General features: G+C 42.5%; 1 protein-coding gene across 1 annotated transcript in view; it reads left to right on the top strand.

Moving 5' to 3' along the window:
• The first annotated feature begins 936 nt into the window (after positions 1-936).
• The window catches only part of LOC109969919 (AT-rich interactive domain-containing protein 3B-like), a 60,687-nt gene continuing 44,480 nt past the window's right edge, over positions 937-17,143 (top strand). The window contains exons 1-2 of the mRNA XM_020617149.1: positions 937-1,259; positions 2,433-3,068. Coding sequence (XP_020472805.1) covers positions 1,224-1,259; positions 2,433-3,068 — 672 coding nt within the window. The 5' untranslated portion in view covers positions 937-1,223. The remainder of the gene's footprint in view (positions 1,260-2,432; positions 3,069-17,143) is intronic.

Here is a 17,143-nt window from a genome sequence, read left to right as displayed (position 1 = left end):
TGGTCAGTAGCAAGTACACTTGACTATGCAATTATTGGGACAATCTCCTTGTTATACAGCATTGTGACTATATAGTGTTCTTCAGCGCTAAATACAATAAATTGTAATTTTATGACCGTAAACACAAATCTTTGTATTCTTTACTGGATTACGTTATTAAACAAAGCTTAGTTATCTATATTTTTTTGGGTACGATTGTTACAATAACTACTAACAATAATTTTCTGTAATAGCTGTGTACAGAGGTACAGAGGCAGTATGTGAATGCAGCTTTTCCATCCTGGAATGAGAGCTGTGACTGATAAAAGTCCACACTAAACATTTTGGACACGCGAGTTGCTTCCACAAGGGGGCAGCATAAAGCTGTGCTGCATTCTTAACGCAATAGCTATTACACTTAATTGCGAGGCACATTTGTGTAATGTTTCATGTTGACATCCCATCAAAATCTTTTCCATGTCTTGTAGCACTCAGAGATATGTGCAGGTCATATGTAGGTGAATGCAATACCAATCTTTGTTAGTAAAAAGATACATGAACCACCATGCATTTGGCTTTAAAAACACGCTCCCTGATGGCATCCATGCCAATTATTAATAGGACAATAAAGTGCATTGATTAATTTATGTGCCACTTCACGGTTAGTTCGCAGTTAAAAAGTTTTTAAACGTCTAACCTTTTATTGTGACTGAGGCGTAGAAGGTTCCCCATAGCTGCTCGCATACTTATCTAATTGTACTTATTTTTATTTTTATTTTACAGTTTTGCTGATATATTATTCAAACGAATAAATGTGTTTGAATAAAATAAGGACTAAATTACAGGTAAAAACAACAAGATTGTCCTGAAACCAAAACGTCCGTGAGACTTGTTGCTGTCGCTGGGCGGGCCTAATGCGGTCGTGCGCCATGCGGGGGGTGTCAATTGTAGGGGAGGAAAAAGCGAGTGAAGGGAGTTACATCAGCGCTTTCCGAGACATGAGGTCGGGCCATCTTCCAGTCGGTCCCCTTTTGTATTAAAGCAGAAAATCGGGGAAGACAGACAGAGAGAGGGAGACAGGCACAATTGGAGAGGTCGTCCAGAAGACTGCATCCAGCGCCTTTCTGCTTCATTCTGAGGTGCATGTACGCTCTTTGTGCCCCCGTGCGCGCGCGTGTGTTTGCAAGTGTTTGAACAATTGCCAGAAACAAGGGAAGAAGGAGGATAGAGCCAAGGAAAGAGGGATGGTGGACAATTCAAGCAGTAGTAAAGCACAAATGGTGAGTCATGTTCCTACTTTGGCGTCCCTTGACGTTTCTCTGATCTGTAACGAGCTCACATTCTTATGAAAGACGCAGTTTGACCTCAGTTCATTCACGGAAATGAGGCAGCTAACTTAATGTTACGTTTTCCAAAAGAAAAACACTTCCAGAGCTAATTTACTCGGTTACTTTGTACTCTTTTTACAATCTTACAACAACACTGTAATGCACCTCCAGAAAATGCACTGGGCTCCATTAATAGGCTTGTTGTGCCTGTTTGTACAGTAACGCATCCTAAAACCTTTAATGCTACGTTATCCACCTATTTTAAGGTTGTGGCAGCTGGCCAAATGCGCAAAAAGTGATTTGCCGACCGGAGGTCGGTGTAGCCTGCTTTTTATTTAGCTAACAAACTTCCTGCTGGAGAACATTTGGGTGCTTTTTCTGGGGTTAAAGCATTTTGAACACTAACATTATTAGCTCTGTGAAGGACCATTCTACTAATGATTACCAAAGCGGCTTAGCTTGGGCCAGTTATTCACCTCTGGCTTTGATAAAGGTGTTTAGACGTGTGACAACATTTGTGCACTATTCTTATAAAAGCTCACAGTAATAGGAAAGTTAGTACAGTAGCATTCTCATTTTTCTTTCTTCTGGTATTATTATTATTATTATTATTATTTGGCTACTCTGACATTAGTTAGTGTCTGCTTTAACATAGCTCAGTAGCCTAGGTGTGGACTGCCTGAAACGTTCAACCTAAAACCTTGCTATGGCTGCATTGTTATATTAGTTGCCAACAGTGTTATTGTTATTGAATTGTCCTGCTTCCTTGCTTAAGGTATATAGTTCAGATTTATGGCTGTGATACCCTAGATTTTCCAACTTTTCACTCAGTGGCACTTGGCTAAACCCTCCTGGTTCAAATATTGACTTAGCCCAGGTCAATGAGTGCAAGCAGTTAAAACTATGCAATATTTTACTCTTATAATCTGGTGAAAATAATGTGATTGTATTGCCTGTGTTTGTTTGTGTGTGAGTTTATGTCTAGGCGTCTTTGTTTCCATTGTAGTTTAGATTTTTTTTTTTTTGCCCTCTCCTTTGCCTTACACAAGTCACATTTCATCATGTAAATTGAGATAAAGGGGTAATGTGGTGGATGGTAGGTGACTACTTCTTATCCTCCAACAGCCCAACATGTCTCAGGAGCCTGGTGTGGCCTTTCCTCAGAGCACCTCTACAGGGGGCATGAAATTGGAGGCAGTGATGGAGCAGCTCCAGCGTCAGCAGCAGGCCCGACTGGAAATGGAGCGCAAGGAGAGGAAGCTGCGAGAGGCCCACATCATGTACGCTCAGCAGGTTGCCACCCAGCAGGCCATCCTGGCGGCCACTCGGGCTTCTGGGGCCTGCTTCATGAGCAAAAGCCTGGCTGCAGGCATCCCTGGCACCGGGCTGCCTCCCCAGGTTTCCAATCAGAGCAGTGCGGACTCTGAAAAAGATGATGATGATGATGATAGAGGCCGGGATTCTGGGGATGAGGATGATGACAATGAGATGATGGAGGGAGATGAGGGCAGTGATGAGGATGACGTAAGCACCAGTGGTCTGGAGTTCCTACGAACGCAGACGCTTGCTTTGCAGCAAAATGCCTCCCGCATCCCAGCCCGTCCGTTTAGCAGTTACTCTGCTTCGGCCCCCCAGAGACCTGCATCACCACCTGTCAGAGTGAAGCAGGAACCTGACGAGGGTCTGTCTCCGGCAGGGACTCAATCTGCTACCTCTCCTAATGGGCAGGCCGAGTGGGGCTTTGATGATCACTTCAGACAGGTTTGTGATGTGCCTTGACTCCTTGACACACCATTTCCTACTTATTACTTCAGTTTTTGTTTTGGTGTTTCAGTACACAGAATTACTCGCACTGCAGTGTTTTGTGGATAGTTTCAGAATATCCCTTTGCCAATTCCAATGTGTGTTAAAATTGTCCTTCTCAACTTAAATTTTGAGTTTATACAGTCACATAATCGAAACACTTGTTGTTTAGTGATTTAGTGATCTAGAGGAATAAGGCCTTCGCTCTTCTCCTCTCTCGTTTTGAGTGTTTTGGTTTCTCAATCCAGCCTCTTGCTGCTTGGGACCAACCTCTCCAGCAGTAGCTTTGCGAGTCACTTCACATCTCTGTGAACCACTGATTGGCTTTTGTTGCTAAAAATGCTCCTACATGAGCACTGGCAAACAGCTAGGCTGAGACCTGGCGTGTTCACTCATACTAGCTCTCGCATCTCTGCACTCACTTTCTCTGTGTGTGTGTGTGTGTGTGTGTGTGTGTGTGTATGTGACTCTCTCTCTCTCATTCTCTGTCCTATTGGTGCTTTGCTCAGGCTCTGGTTTGGCTCTGATCCAGGTAGCAGAGTCAGGCGGGGCAGGGCTACTGCTGTGAAGCTGTAGGTGTTTGGTCCGGTCATTATGAGGATTTTTGGTGGGTGGGAAGGTTGGATGTTGTACACAGTAGCAACCCAACAGCCCCTCCCCTCCTCCAACCCCAGGAGTTTTGGCTGTGTGCCAAGTACTCTTTCTCTTGAAGGTAAATATTGCCTCAGCACAGTGTCACAGAACACTGGAATGACAACTGGGAACCAAGCTGAGTTACGTGTAGGTTAACGTCATAGCTTGGGACATGGCAAGTTAAAAAGAACTCAGCAGCCATTTGGCGATACAAAAAGCCATAGTTGTGGCAGAGTAGTCAATGTCAGAGGACATACTGTATCTGCTCTTGATCAGTGCGCTGAGGGTGCTGAACTGTGATGTCACTGGATTTAATTACTGTCTATTTAAAGGAAAATGTCTTTGAAAGGTGCTTCTCTTGACATTTCCAAATTTGGCTCTGGAACATTGGTGATTAAAACATTGCTCCATAGCATATGAACATTGTATGAAATGGAGATTTGTGCTTCTTTTTTTCAGACATATAGAGAGGAGAAGTAGTATTCTGCCAGGATTTGTGTGAACATCGATTCAAGAGTCAAGATTTTTATTTTATTTTCTAGTCTAGGCATATAGAAATTCTTGTGCAGGGCTCTCTTGGAGTCAAGTGAAGAGTCAAAAGACAGAAAAAGAACACCAAGTCTAAAATAAAGTTGCATAAAAATGAAATAGATAAAAAAAATGTGAACACAAAAATAAAATAGTAATAAGAAACACGATGGTGAATTTCAAATATTGCACATGGTATTTCTCATATTTTACATAGTAAGGTAATGAGGGGGTTTTGCATGTATTTTTCACTTTTTCGTATTTGCCATCAGTCTTACTGCGGCAGGGAAAAAGCTGTTGTAAAGTCTTGTGCTGTGTGTGATGATACTGTCCGCTCTGCTGTGCCTGAGGCTGTAGGTGCAGTTTTTGTGTCTGAGCAGAGAGTGAGCTGGGTGGAGTGGATCACTGATTATGTTTTCTGCTCTTTTACGACAGCACTGTGTGTATACTGTGTCCATAGCAGGAAGTTTAGTCCCAGTGATCCTCTCTGCAGTCTTTATGACCCTTTGAAGAGCCTTCCTCTCTGCCTGTGTGGTGTTACCATACCAAACTGTAATGCCAGTATTGAGGATGCTCTCTGTCAGTCCTCTATAAGCCTGGGTGAGAGGGCGATGGTTCAGTCCAGCTTTCCTGAGCTGCCTGATGAAGTGTAGCTGCTGCTGGGCTTTCTTCACCATGGAAGCTGTGTTCAGTGACCAGTTGTTGCTGACCAGTGCCCTATCTGTGTCTTGGGGTCTTTTATTAGAAGAGGTGGGCTGAGCCTGGGGGTTGGGGGAGGCATTATGGGATGAGAAGTGGTCTGTCCCCTCCCCCTTTTTTTTTTTTTTTTATTTTTAAATCTTTCGTGTCATTATGTCAGCTCTGCAGTATTTAATGACGGCTCATCTCTACAGACAGTTTCGGGTTGCACTGCTGTAGGGGGAAGGGGACAGTGGAGACAGAGGAATTTTTTTGTCTGAAGTGATTGTATTGTGTAGAGGCCAGAGACAAACTGGGCTGATGCCACAAATACTAACCCCCCCCCCCCCCACCACCACCAAAAAAAAGCATTGTCAAAGGGGGGGAGTCAAAAGCCATTTTCAGACATGAACTCCTTTCACACATGTAGCACACAACAGGACAGTCAGATGCGTTCTCACCTATCAGAAATACCCTTTTAGTTTGAGTTTGAAAATTTTAATTGTAATTAAAAATAAAACGTATTAAAGTTTTCTGTCTTTCTCACACTTTACAAACCAACTAAAACTGAAGTGCAGTATTTGCACTTCTCCAAATATAAACTGGTGCCACAGGTAATAGAAACAGAAGAATGTCTGTTACTATTGAGCACATAGTCTCGCTTGAGATGCATGTGAAATGCTACACGCTGCATATGCTACGCTTTTGGTTTGTGCCACTACGTGCCCAGCGTGGACTGTCATGCTTTTAAATCTAACCAGCACAGAGTTAAATATCTCAGAGTGATTGGCCTTGACTGGTGACCGGCTGATCACGCTGAAAACCGGGCATTTCTGATCGATTGGAGCATCTCTAGTGTCCAGTTAGATATTTTCATTGGTGTCTTTATTGTAAATAAATGGTTTTTCTTCTGGTTTCGTGCCAGTTAGATGATAGAATGTCGGCAACGTGCCCACTAGTTTTTTGTGAACTATACTGTACGTGGCTGTATTCTTACGTGGCCTCAGTCCGGCTCACTTAGACTTTACACAGACTTTGTACTAGGACGTTGCCAGTGATGCACGTGAGTTGACCTCAGCCTAGTCCTAAACATCAGAGTAAATAACTGTCAAACTGGGGACAGACAAAGCTGTCGCATGGAGAGAGAGCTGGGGCTGGCAACCAGCAGCACTCTGGCCTCTGCTGCAGTGGGATAGAGGGTTGCATGACCCCTGTAATCCACCCCACCACCCCTCCTGCTCACATACACAAACATGTCCATAGATCCCTCCACTCCAAGCAGCAAGTCTGAACCATGCCTGCAGAAAACAGATTGTGCCTTTTGCCCCAGTATACTTCAGTTGGTTTGTCTGGATGTTTTAACCGAGGGGCGTTCTATAGTGCGTGGATGCAGTAGCCCTTGTCTACAAATTTTCTGTTCACATACTTTTTGTTCCTGTGCAACTCCCTGTGCCTTTTGACAAATGAGACAAAATGGAGGCAGTGAATTGTATATCTACATTTGCATTGCTGTTATCACAGAGGGAGACAGAAACAGATATGTGTAATTCTCCGTCATCACATCAGTTTTAGGAATGTGTAGCCAGGCATCAAGTTGACAGATTAATGACCACAGTTGAGTTGTATCTACTATGGTATTAGTACCCTTGTCTAATGATATCACATGACTCAATGAATAAAATGAGAATATACAAAGATTTTGCACACCCGATAAATCAAGTGAAAATGGGACAGGACGTGCTATCTCTCTATTATACGGACCCATTCCATGACATTATGGTGCTTACAGCACTTCTAGTTGTTATTGCAGCTTCTTTATGCTGTGTTCTCAAAGTCAGACCTGTTAATTAGCCTCGCCTGCCACCTAGTGAAGGAAGTGTTTTTCAAATTGGAAGTTGTCATGTCAAACAGCCTGCCATGGAGGAGCTCTTGGCAGCTAAAAGTCTGAAACAGTGGCTGCCAGATTGAAGAGGCCACATTATTTTGCACAGAAAGAGTGGGAAAAGGAAAACCTTGGTTTTTGCACTAACATCAGTTTTGTTTTCTGAAATGGAGAGTTAAAAGCAGCCAAAGGACTCAAGTGTGATTCAGATGTGGTGTTGGGCCTTCTGGATGTGTCGGCATCTAAACCTTGTGTTTGTTTTGGTAATATTAGTAACCAAGCATGCGATGGATTGGCAACCTGTCCAGGGTGTACCCTGCCTTCGCCCGATTGCTGGCCGGGATTGGCTCCGGCCCCCCCCCCATGACCCCGTTCAGGGACTAAGCGGTAGAAAATGAATGAATGAGTAACCTAGCATGGTAATGATTTTATTTTTTTATCAAATGAGTATGATTATAATTTGGGGTAATTTGAGCTTTGTGTAACATTAGTGCTTTGTGTCACAGTACCAGTAACCAGAGCATTCCACTGGACAGACAAATTTACTTGTCAGTTAACGCTGGCTGCATTTTGTACAGTTTGTCACAACCAGGCATCCAAAGTTTACATTGTTGTTGTTAGGAAACTAGGTGCGGCTTATGATGTCAGTTTTACCATTAAACAATGTGCCCGTCTTTCATTGTGTTACACAGATGCTTTGTTATTTGACAGCCACCCATGTTGGCCTAGTAAATTTAGATATACAATGATGAGGTAATGTATTTAGTAGGCTCAATTACAAGAGACTGGATAAGTACCCCCTGTAACTTGATTAGATTTGTAGTTTGTCATTTGGTTCAGATCAGAGGCGTTTTTGATTTGGAGGTTCTGCAAACCAAGAAAAGCAGGAAAATCTTATTCTGCCCAGACTAAGTAAATGAGTGCAACTGGAGAGCTCACTTCCCAAAGCAGAATAGAAGAAGACAGATCCTGGCTTGGGCAAGGTGAAACATTTAATTTAGGAACCAAGGTGGAGAACCAGACCACAGTGGTCCAACTCTGGTTTCTAGGAATTACTGGGAATTTGTCAAGCCCTGGCATCATTTGCCACCCTTGAGTCGGCTTCTGCCGCTTAGGCAGTGAAACCTGTCTGATGAGCCATCCCTGCATAATTTAGCTGTTGCCTCAGCAACACATCAGCCGGGAAGGGGGGAGTTGCATGGCTGCAGCACAGAAATCAATAAGGATTCTGTCTGTGCTTTTAGAGAGAGGAATGCTTGGCCTCATTTATACTTAATTTATGATAAGTGAGGGGGGCATTGCATTTAACAGATTGACTCAAGCTTTTATTTTTACAGTGGAGTGTGGAAGAGATCCACCCTGGTGCACCAGCCCACTGCTACAGTGTTGTTGGGAAGGGCCACTGGAGCTGAGAGAAATGTCAGACAGTATCTCCATGTCACTCAGCAGTGTTGAGGTGGGAGCCAGGAGGCCTCACTGCCTGGTGTGCGTGCTATATGCACCAACCTGACCTGGTTCCTGCTATCTGAGTGTTACACTGGTGTCTCGTATGCCTTAACTGTCCATGGATTTAAACTGTGTTCTTAGTCTTATTCTAGCTACTAGATTTCATCTGATACTGATGTAATAAGGCTGGAATTGCTGTCTGACTCCTGCCTGTTTCTACATCATTGTCTTGGGGCTCATTCAGAGGAAGGCTGAGGTCCATTAAAACATGTTACAGTGCTAGTTCGAAACAAGAAGTGTGATTGTATAGTGTGCGACCTTTGTTGTCTCTGCCATGCTCAAACTGTTGAACTACACAGGGAATAAAAACCTCTCACTTTTGCTGTTAACGCTGACAAAAGTTCATACACATCACAGTGAATTAGTGCAAAGCTTAGGCCGCAATTTTCTGTCTGAACTTGATCAAAGCCCAAGTGTGTGGCAACCGAACCCGACCCCGACCTGGACTCGACAAGCTCAGGGTATATAATGTCTGAACCTAGTGCAGTTGAGTTTGTACAGTGTTTTTCCCCTTATCAGTAAATTAAGCCTAAAGCTTGACCTACGAATCCGAACCTAACACGGACCCAAACGTAATTTATACATTTCTGTCCAAACCCAACCCTGAGGTCTCACACTACTGCTCTTCCAAATTATCGCCAATATCCTGCTCTTGTGCTGTTCCTACAGATCAAACTAAGGCCGGTATAATTGCGGGTCGGCCTGTGATATTCAGACAGCAGGCCGGGATTCCATGCCAAAGGCGGGACATGACGTCGCTCTACTTCAACTGTGACGTAAATTTTGTGCAAGTAGTCTGCAAACCAAAACAACAATGGTGGGAGAGATGAGTGTGGATGTAGCTTTGTTGGCTCTTCAAGCATTTCTTTCACTTCATACAAAATTGTGTGAATGTCATGAGTAATAACATCAGTCAGTGTGTGTTCATGGCATCAGGATTAACCTGATGCTTTGACCCATAAGTTAGAGAGAAGCTGAACAGTTTGAGGCAGAGTGGCTGAGCAGAGACTTGAGACCCCCATGATGGCGTCGCACATACAGTATAGTGCATCATCAAAACATAGAACTTGGTCCTGGACTGCCAGCTCACCCATTATACATAGAGTACATCTCACCTTGGGCTCGCCTCTGGTATTACCTCCCAGGGTGGACCACAGGCGGAACGAAAATGGCCCTCCATTCAGGCTTTGCTCCTTACACACAGAAAACGAGATGGAATAAAGGCCCACCAATCCTGCCTCGAAAATGCAGTGTGTAAGGGGCTATTGTTTCACAAGAACAATAGAAGAATGTAACATAGAATGTGTTTGTATCTGTTTGTTTGTTACTATTTAGCACAGTGCCAAAGAGTACTTGATTTTCCTTTTGTGAAGCATTTTGGTGTTTCCCACTTGTGAGCATCATGAAGAAAAGCACAATTTAACAACAATTCATCTACTATAATCTTTAAAAATTACTTGCAAATCAGGAATACATCATTTTAATCTAAATGAAACAATTTCTTTATTTCCTTGTCATGTATTCTTGATGCATACACAGTCACATTTGTTAATGCTCTCTTCAGTTTTTCTAAATCATTCCTTTTTGTGAATGTGTATCTCGTTAGTTCTTCACTGGGTTCTCTGTCATCTGGCTGACTTGATGACTACAAAATGATATTACTAATGACATTTGTGATGAATGGCCAGAACACTAAATGGTTACAGTCCATGCTGGGGGGGGGTGGGGTCTTTGAGGATGGAGGCAGCTTTCCTACGCTCCCTGCGGTGGTAAATGCTCTGCAGAGAGGGCAGTGGAGTCCTGGTGATCTTCTCTGCAGTCTTTACCCCTCTCTGCAGGCGCTTGCGGTCCATAACAGTAGTGCTGCCATACCAGACAGTGATGCAGCTGGTCAAGATGCTCTCAAGGATGCAGCTGTAGAAGTTGCAAAGGATCCTAGGCGACAGGCCAAACCTCCTCAGCCTCCTCAGGAAGTCCAGCCACCGTTGGGCCTTCTTGACCAGCTGTGTGGTGTTAAGTGTCCAAGTGAGGTCCTCACTGATGTGGACGCCCAGGTATTTGAAGTTGCTCACCCTCTCCACTTCGAGCCCCCAGATGAACAGTGGCTGATGACTTCTCCTCTCCTTCCTCATGTCCACTATCATCTCCTTTGACTTGTCCATGTTGAGGCTGAGATTATTGTCCTTGCACCATGATACCAGACTGGCCACCTCCCTCCTGTAGGCTGCTTCGTCCCCGCCAGTGATGCGACCTATCACTGTGGTGTCGTCCGTGAACTTCAGGATGATGTTGTCTTTGCTGGAGGTGACACAGTTGTGGATGAACAGGGTGTAGAGGATGGGACTGAGGACACATCCCTGTGGGGTGCCTGTGTTTGTGATAATACAGGCTGAAGTCCTTTTGCCAATCCTGACAGCCAGGTTAATAGTGTGTATGGTAAATATCTATGAAACAGGTTTGGAAATCTTGTCCATTTTTTGTTGATCTGAAATAGTGTTTAAGGTGGATTCATCCTGGCATAGAACAAGTTTCAGTTTGTGCTGAGCCACGTGTAAGATTCTCTCTACCTAGAAATAGAGGTATTGAATTTAGTGGGGAGATGAAGGGGACAGGGAGAGGGAAGAGGTGATGCTGTGGAAGAGGGGTTAGTGGATTGGCTCAGCACTATGCTGACCCGTCCAGAGGAAACATTCCAGATGGAATTAAAGAGTTAACTCTTCAAACAGTGAACATTCTCACTGAGGCCTCCCAACAAGACACAGGGGGGGTTTTGATGGGGGTGTGCGGGTGCATATCCATTTTTGTAGTGGGACCCTGATTTGTGATCTTTCAGTTCATTTCACTCAGCGTTGCAGGGGTAGTAAAATGTAAAAGCCAAAGGGCCTGAATGGGAGGAGCTGAGTGGGAAGTCCTATTGCTGCACACAGACACTTTTTCTTTTTTCTTTTGTCTGTGTCCCAAAAGGCACATCTGCTCCTGAGAGCCAGAGGCTTCTCGTGATGTCCAGTCCCCCTCACATCCGCCACATCATGGCCTGGTCAAACACAGCGCTAACTGGCAGTCTCTACTCCTGTTGTGATGATTCTGCCATTCCACACACAGGACTACAGGATTTAGATTGTTTAGATTGAGGTTTTCTACTCACAGGTTCATGGTCCAGTATCCCTGAGGGGATACTGTGCTGTTCTCCATCAAAGTGAAGAATGGTTTACACTAATACTTACATTTTCATTCCACGCTGTTAATGTGGGTGAAACATAAACCACACAAACATCTTAAATGGAGAATACTTGAGAATACTTGAGAATACTAGGACCACCCTTTCAAATGGAGCTCTGCGGTCCCATGGATTGAAAATGTATGGCAGTTGGTGTTTCAAAGAGTTTTTACGACATCATGCAAGAGTGACATATTTTCACCTGATCTCAGCTTCCTAGCATCATGCCAATTTATCCTGTATATCTTAGATGTCAAATTAAAAATTTCACTGGTCTTAATTTAATTTATTGATGTTCATGCAGTTACAATTCTGTCATAGTTCCTAGGTGGACTGTGTTACACCTCCAAATGCTCATTTCCTCTGTGGATATTATTTATGCTATAGTGATTTGAATTGGACATGCTTGCACAGTTGTGTCCCTTTAAGTCTGAATATGACATACTGCCATTCAGATCCCACTTTAGATGCACTGAGAGAAATGTCGTCACCAGAGGAAGGAAGTATGTTGTGCTCTGCTCAACAGACCAGTGTCATTTTGCTTTGCTAAGTGTACTTGTTCAGATGACAAGTCTTGTCTGAGAGGTGTCTGCTTTGCCTGCATTCACAGTGTGTTGTTTTATATTCTGGTGAGATAATGAAATATGATCCAGTGAGTCCAGCTGGAGGAACACATGTACGTGTTTATTAGATGCCAAACACTGCACAGTGGTTTGTAATACTCACAGACAGGAGTTATTGTGGTGGCAGTTGTTCTGTCTTCAGTCATAATGAGCTCAAGGTAAACAGCAGAAATATGCATTACAAGGTAATCCACCAGGAATGCATACTTGCATGTATGGGACTGGCCTTGCTGGGTGCCGTCACCTTGTGTTGCACAAAAAGTTTTTTGCCACACTGGTGTGTTGTGAAAGACCCCTTGTTCACGTTCAACCCCACTGCATCAGCATACTTGGCCCATTCAAGTGTATGAAAGTCTGTCTGAGCATGGCGTTACAGCTGTAGTAATCTCTGCTGCAGCATTGTGCAAATATCTTTTTACTACATTTAAATGAAGTGTAAGGCAAAAATTCTGATATTTAAATGCAAATGTGCATGTTCATTAGAGTTGTCACAGTTTTTTCCCCAACTCGACCCTGGAGAATTGACTTCCTTGCTTCTAAAATGGAAGCTGAGATACTGATGCCTGCTGTAATTTGATCAGTTGGTAGTGAAACCACAAGGTCCCCTCCCCACACTAGTGCTGGCTCCATTCATTCTTTACAACCACTCCCAGACAGCATATCTCAACACCTGCTCTTTAATGAAGGCAAACATACAAAGGGAATTAACCAAATTAAATGAAGGCATCCACCAACACCTATGGCAACTGCAGATACACAGAGCCATAGTCATATGACACTATTGATCAATGTCTGCTTAAGTTTCATATCTCCATATACAGTATATTATACAGTACATGTGTATACAGACCACCGTTCACACTGCACTATGTGTTTCAGTGACATTTGTTGTCAGACCATACCATGTATGGTCTCATATAAAATATACTGTGTATTTAACTTGTTGGTCTGTCATTCTCACATGATTCATTCTCTACAATGTATTGTACTTGGTATTCAAAGGGGTTTTGATGATTCATGTATAATGTAAAAACACTTTTTAGCTGAGTATTCCTGCATGAAGCCCTGTCAAACTAAACAAATACGTTAGCTTGACAGGGATGTGTATCCATTCTTTTACAGTATTTGTCGCACAAATATTTTACAACCATATAGTCATTAAAGGTATTCTGATACTGTCATCGCTGATTTGAGCTTGGTTTGATTTAATGCTTTGCAGTCCTAGCATTTTAATGTCAATACTTTAAGTAGTGTAATCCCGTTTTTTCTGATTTTGCAAAATAAGGCAAACACCTCACATGTAAAATGCTGCCTAAATCCAAGCCGCTGTAAAGAACTTCAAATAAAAATGGCCAAGTTATCATTTGAATTGGAAATAAGCTTTTGTTACTGGACAGTTTTTAACACTGGTTGCTAGCAGCACAGTTGATATCAGAAAATGGTATTGAGATTTCAGTACACTGCTTACATGTACTGTGGCTTTACTAACAAGCATTTACTGTGGTTTGTGTTGTTGTGAGTTCCACATTGTAAGAGCGTTCAATGTAGGTCATATCAAGTACTGTGGTGTCATTTTTTTAGCACTCAGGATGAAAGATATTGATTTTATGTTTTTTAAAATGTTTTAAGGATGTTAATTTAATGATTTTAAGGAAGCCTTTGGAAATATTTATTTAAATTTAGCATCATAATGTATTAGAGGAGGAGGTTGACCTGCTGATTCTTTTAGTTTGTTGTACTTTTTTTTACTTATTTGTTACTTTTTCTTTGAAATTTAATGTAAACAAAGATCCACTAATTCTAGGACAAGTAATGTTAGCTTGCAAACAACATTTTGTGTATGTATTTTAAATAGGGCTGTTGCGAATGGGAACTTTTGGGCTCCAGAAATTCCATGGAAATGATCTGTGAATATTCAAATATTTGCTGGGGCAGGGGTGTTATTGGGCTGACATTGTGCTACAGCTGAAAGTACCTCTTTGCCCATCTGGCAGTACTTTGTATTATAAACAATACAATAAACTAAAGAAAGTCATTATGCAATATTTATGTAATAGATGGCAGCCATTTTCGTGCACACAGACTGTGCTACATTTCCATTATTGCTGTAAGATCAACTGATGTGAAGTCGTCTCACTTTGGCTTTAGAATGACAGAGAAGCACTCAGTTCACTGATTATTACTGTAAGTGGTGTTACAGAGTGACGCCTCTTTACCTCAATCTTCGGCATACGGCAGACAGCATGTTGTCTGTTTCTCCGCCGGCTGCAGCCAGGTCACAGACCTGACAGCAGCCACTTTCATTTTGTCCTGTCATCAATTTAAGTCACGGAGTTGAGGTTAGTTTAGAGAAAGCTGGTATGACCCCGCTGGTTGTCATGTTAATCAGAAACGGCGACAGTCAGCAGAAGCTTATAAAGGTAGATCCCCACCATAACATTTGAGGGTGCTCTAAACACATTGAGTGCTACTCAGTTTGCAACTCAGCATTTGAGAGCATGCGGACATAGATTTGTAAGTGCAAATGCAGATTTGAGAGCGTAATCTAGGTCCATGCATGCACACTCAGATTTCTCCAATGGGTTGATCTGAAAGTCTGTTTGTGCTAAACGTTTTGAAAGTGCACAAATCAAGTTGCAAGAGCTCTCCAGTTTGCAAATCAGACTTTGAGAGCCCGCAGGGATGAATTGGTAAGAGCAGAGTCAGATTATAGAGTGATGGAGGATGCTCGCTTCTCACTCAAATCATCTGTTACACTCACAATTCTGTCCTCCCTTGCTCTCAAATCTGATTCTGCTCTTACAGATTTGCTCCTGTGCGCTCTCAAATGCTGATTTGCAAACTGAGTAGCGCTTGAAATGGCGGGGACCTACTTCCATAGGGGTGTCTCTTGAATAGTTAAATATTAAAATTGAAAACCGATTACCTACCTAATGAACGAATATTTTTGCTTTTTAAAGGTCTGCAGATTGGCTATGGATTGGCTTTTATTGCAGATACTGGTCAGTTAATAAATACCCTGCCCCATCTAAAGACCTACTACCAGACAGCAGTTGCTTCAAAAAGTGTACACATTGTTATGTCAGGGACCTAAAGTAAAGTGACATTTCGGAAAATGACTGTGTTGGCACTACAACCTTCTGCAACTGGGAAAATGCAGTAGCAAAGAAAGGTTATGGCCTCTGCTTTGCTCCTTGTAGGCAGGGTCAGGAAATGAGGCGGTGTGGAGTTTGTCTGGCTGTATTCTACGACTGCTTTGGCTTTGCTCCAGGCTGCTGTAAGGGTCTGGGATGTGTAACTGGGCCAGTGTGTCAAGGCCTTTGGGTAAACACAGCAACTGGCTGGGATCTGGCGCACAGCCATGCAGAGGAGAGAAGGAGGTGAAAGGGCTGCAGGAAGCTTTTCTTTCGCTATAGCCTGCTTGCTTTGCAGTTGGCATACTCACTGCAGTGCCTGCCAAAATCCCATGTAGTATACAGTAGCATGTGGCAAGGTTATTTGTCTGCCAAGTTTTCAGACACCAGCTGAGCTTAGTCCTGTGCTTGTAAGAAAGAGCTACTACTAGGAGAGGAGCAAAGAAGTAAAAAAAAAAAGCTCCTGGCTGGTGCCCAGGAAATGTCATATTACACTAAAAGCACTGTGTTCACAGCTCAGTTTCCAACATTTCATTCTCCATTCAGGGCTGTACATGCCCTAAAGCTGCTCACTTCCCAAATCACAAGATCATGACAAGAAACCAACAGTAAGTTGTGTGTCTGTCAGAGCCACTGGCTTCTAATCCTAAACAGTGTGCTAATATATAGACAGGTTTATATAGGTTAAAAAAAAACAAAAAAAAAAAACCAGGACCCTGAGCAAAGTGCTGTTTGTAATAGTGATTCATTTACACTGGTACTGTTTACATTCTCAGTTTGCACATGCATAATTGCACATTGACTGTTGACTACTGCACATGCTGCTCCCATGCAGCATACAATCTCTTATTATATTCTTATATATTTTTATTATATCTCAGCATTTGCTGCTTAAAGTGCCTTAGATTTTGTGTTACTTATTCATCTACTTTATATTTCATTTGTATTTTGTTGCATTCATGTGGACGGCAAAGTAAGAATTTCATTGTACAGGGAAACATGTTTCCTAACTGTGCATATGACAAATAAACACTGACTTGACTTTGGTTGCTGGACAGTAGCAGTAATGCTGCAAGTGCTCAGGTTGTACAGCAGGGCTGCTCTGAACGTTAAAATGCAATACAACAAGTACAAACTCCAATTCCAATAAAGTTGGTGCATTGTGTAAAACAGAATACAATGACTTGCAAATCCTTTTTGACCCATATTTAATTGAATACACCACAAAGACAAGATATTTAATGTTCAAACTGATAAACTTGGTTTTTTTGCAAATATTAACTAATATTTAGAATTTGATGGCTGCAACACAGAGACAGGGGTATTTTTACCGCTGTGTTACATCACCCTTCCTAACAACACTTAATAAGCATTTGGGAACTGAGGACACTAATTGTTGAAGCTTTGTAGGTGGAATTCTTTCCCATTCTTGCTTCAGTGATATTTTTCTTTTGCTGAGAGCAAACTGTCAGATCGCAGTATGAGCTGGCAGATGAAATTATCACCATGTGTGAGCTAAACCTAAAACAGCAAGGAACTTTATGACCTGTTTTTTTTTTTTGTAATCTCTAAGTATCCTAAGCCATGGGCTTTTAAATGCACCACATCACATCATGTTGGTGAAGATGGTGTGAATAAAATAATCTGGTCATATAGAATCACAATGGAACACAGCAAGACAACTGTAAGTAGCTAGATAGTTGAAATGCAAACACTAATAACTGTTGGCTAGTAGTTTTACCACTAAACACATTTAAGATTTATTGCTCCACCACTTACAGAATTGACTAGTGTTAGTCGGCCAGTTGGCTAGCTTTTTAACATAATTTATA

This window comes from Monopterus albus, unplaced genomic scaffold (genome assembly GCF_001952655.1).
Source record: "Monopterus albus unplaced genomic scaffold, M_albus_1.0 scaffold186.1, whole genome shotgun sequence".
Classification (NCBI taxonomy): Eukaryota; Metazoa; Chordata; class Actinopteri; order Synbranchiformes; family Synbranchidae; genus Monopterus; species Monopterus albus.
The sequence above is the reverse complement of the archived record's forward strand: the minus strand, read 5'-3'. Positions and strand labels throughout refer to the sequence as shown.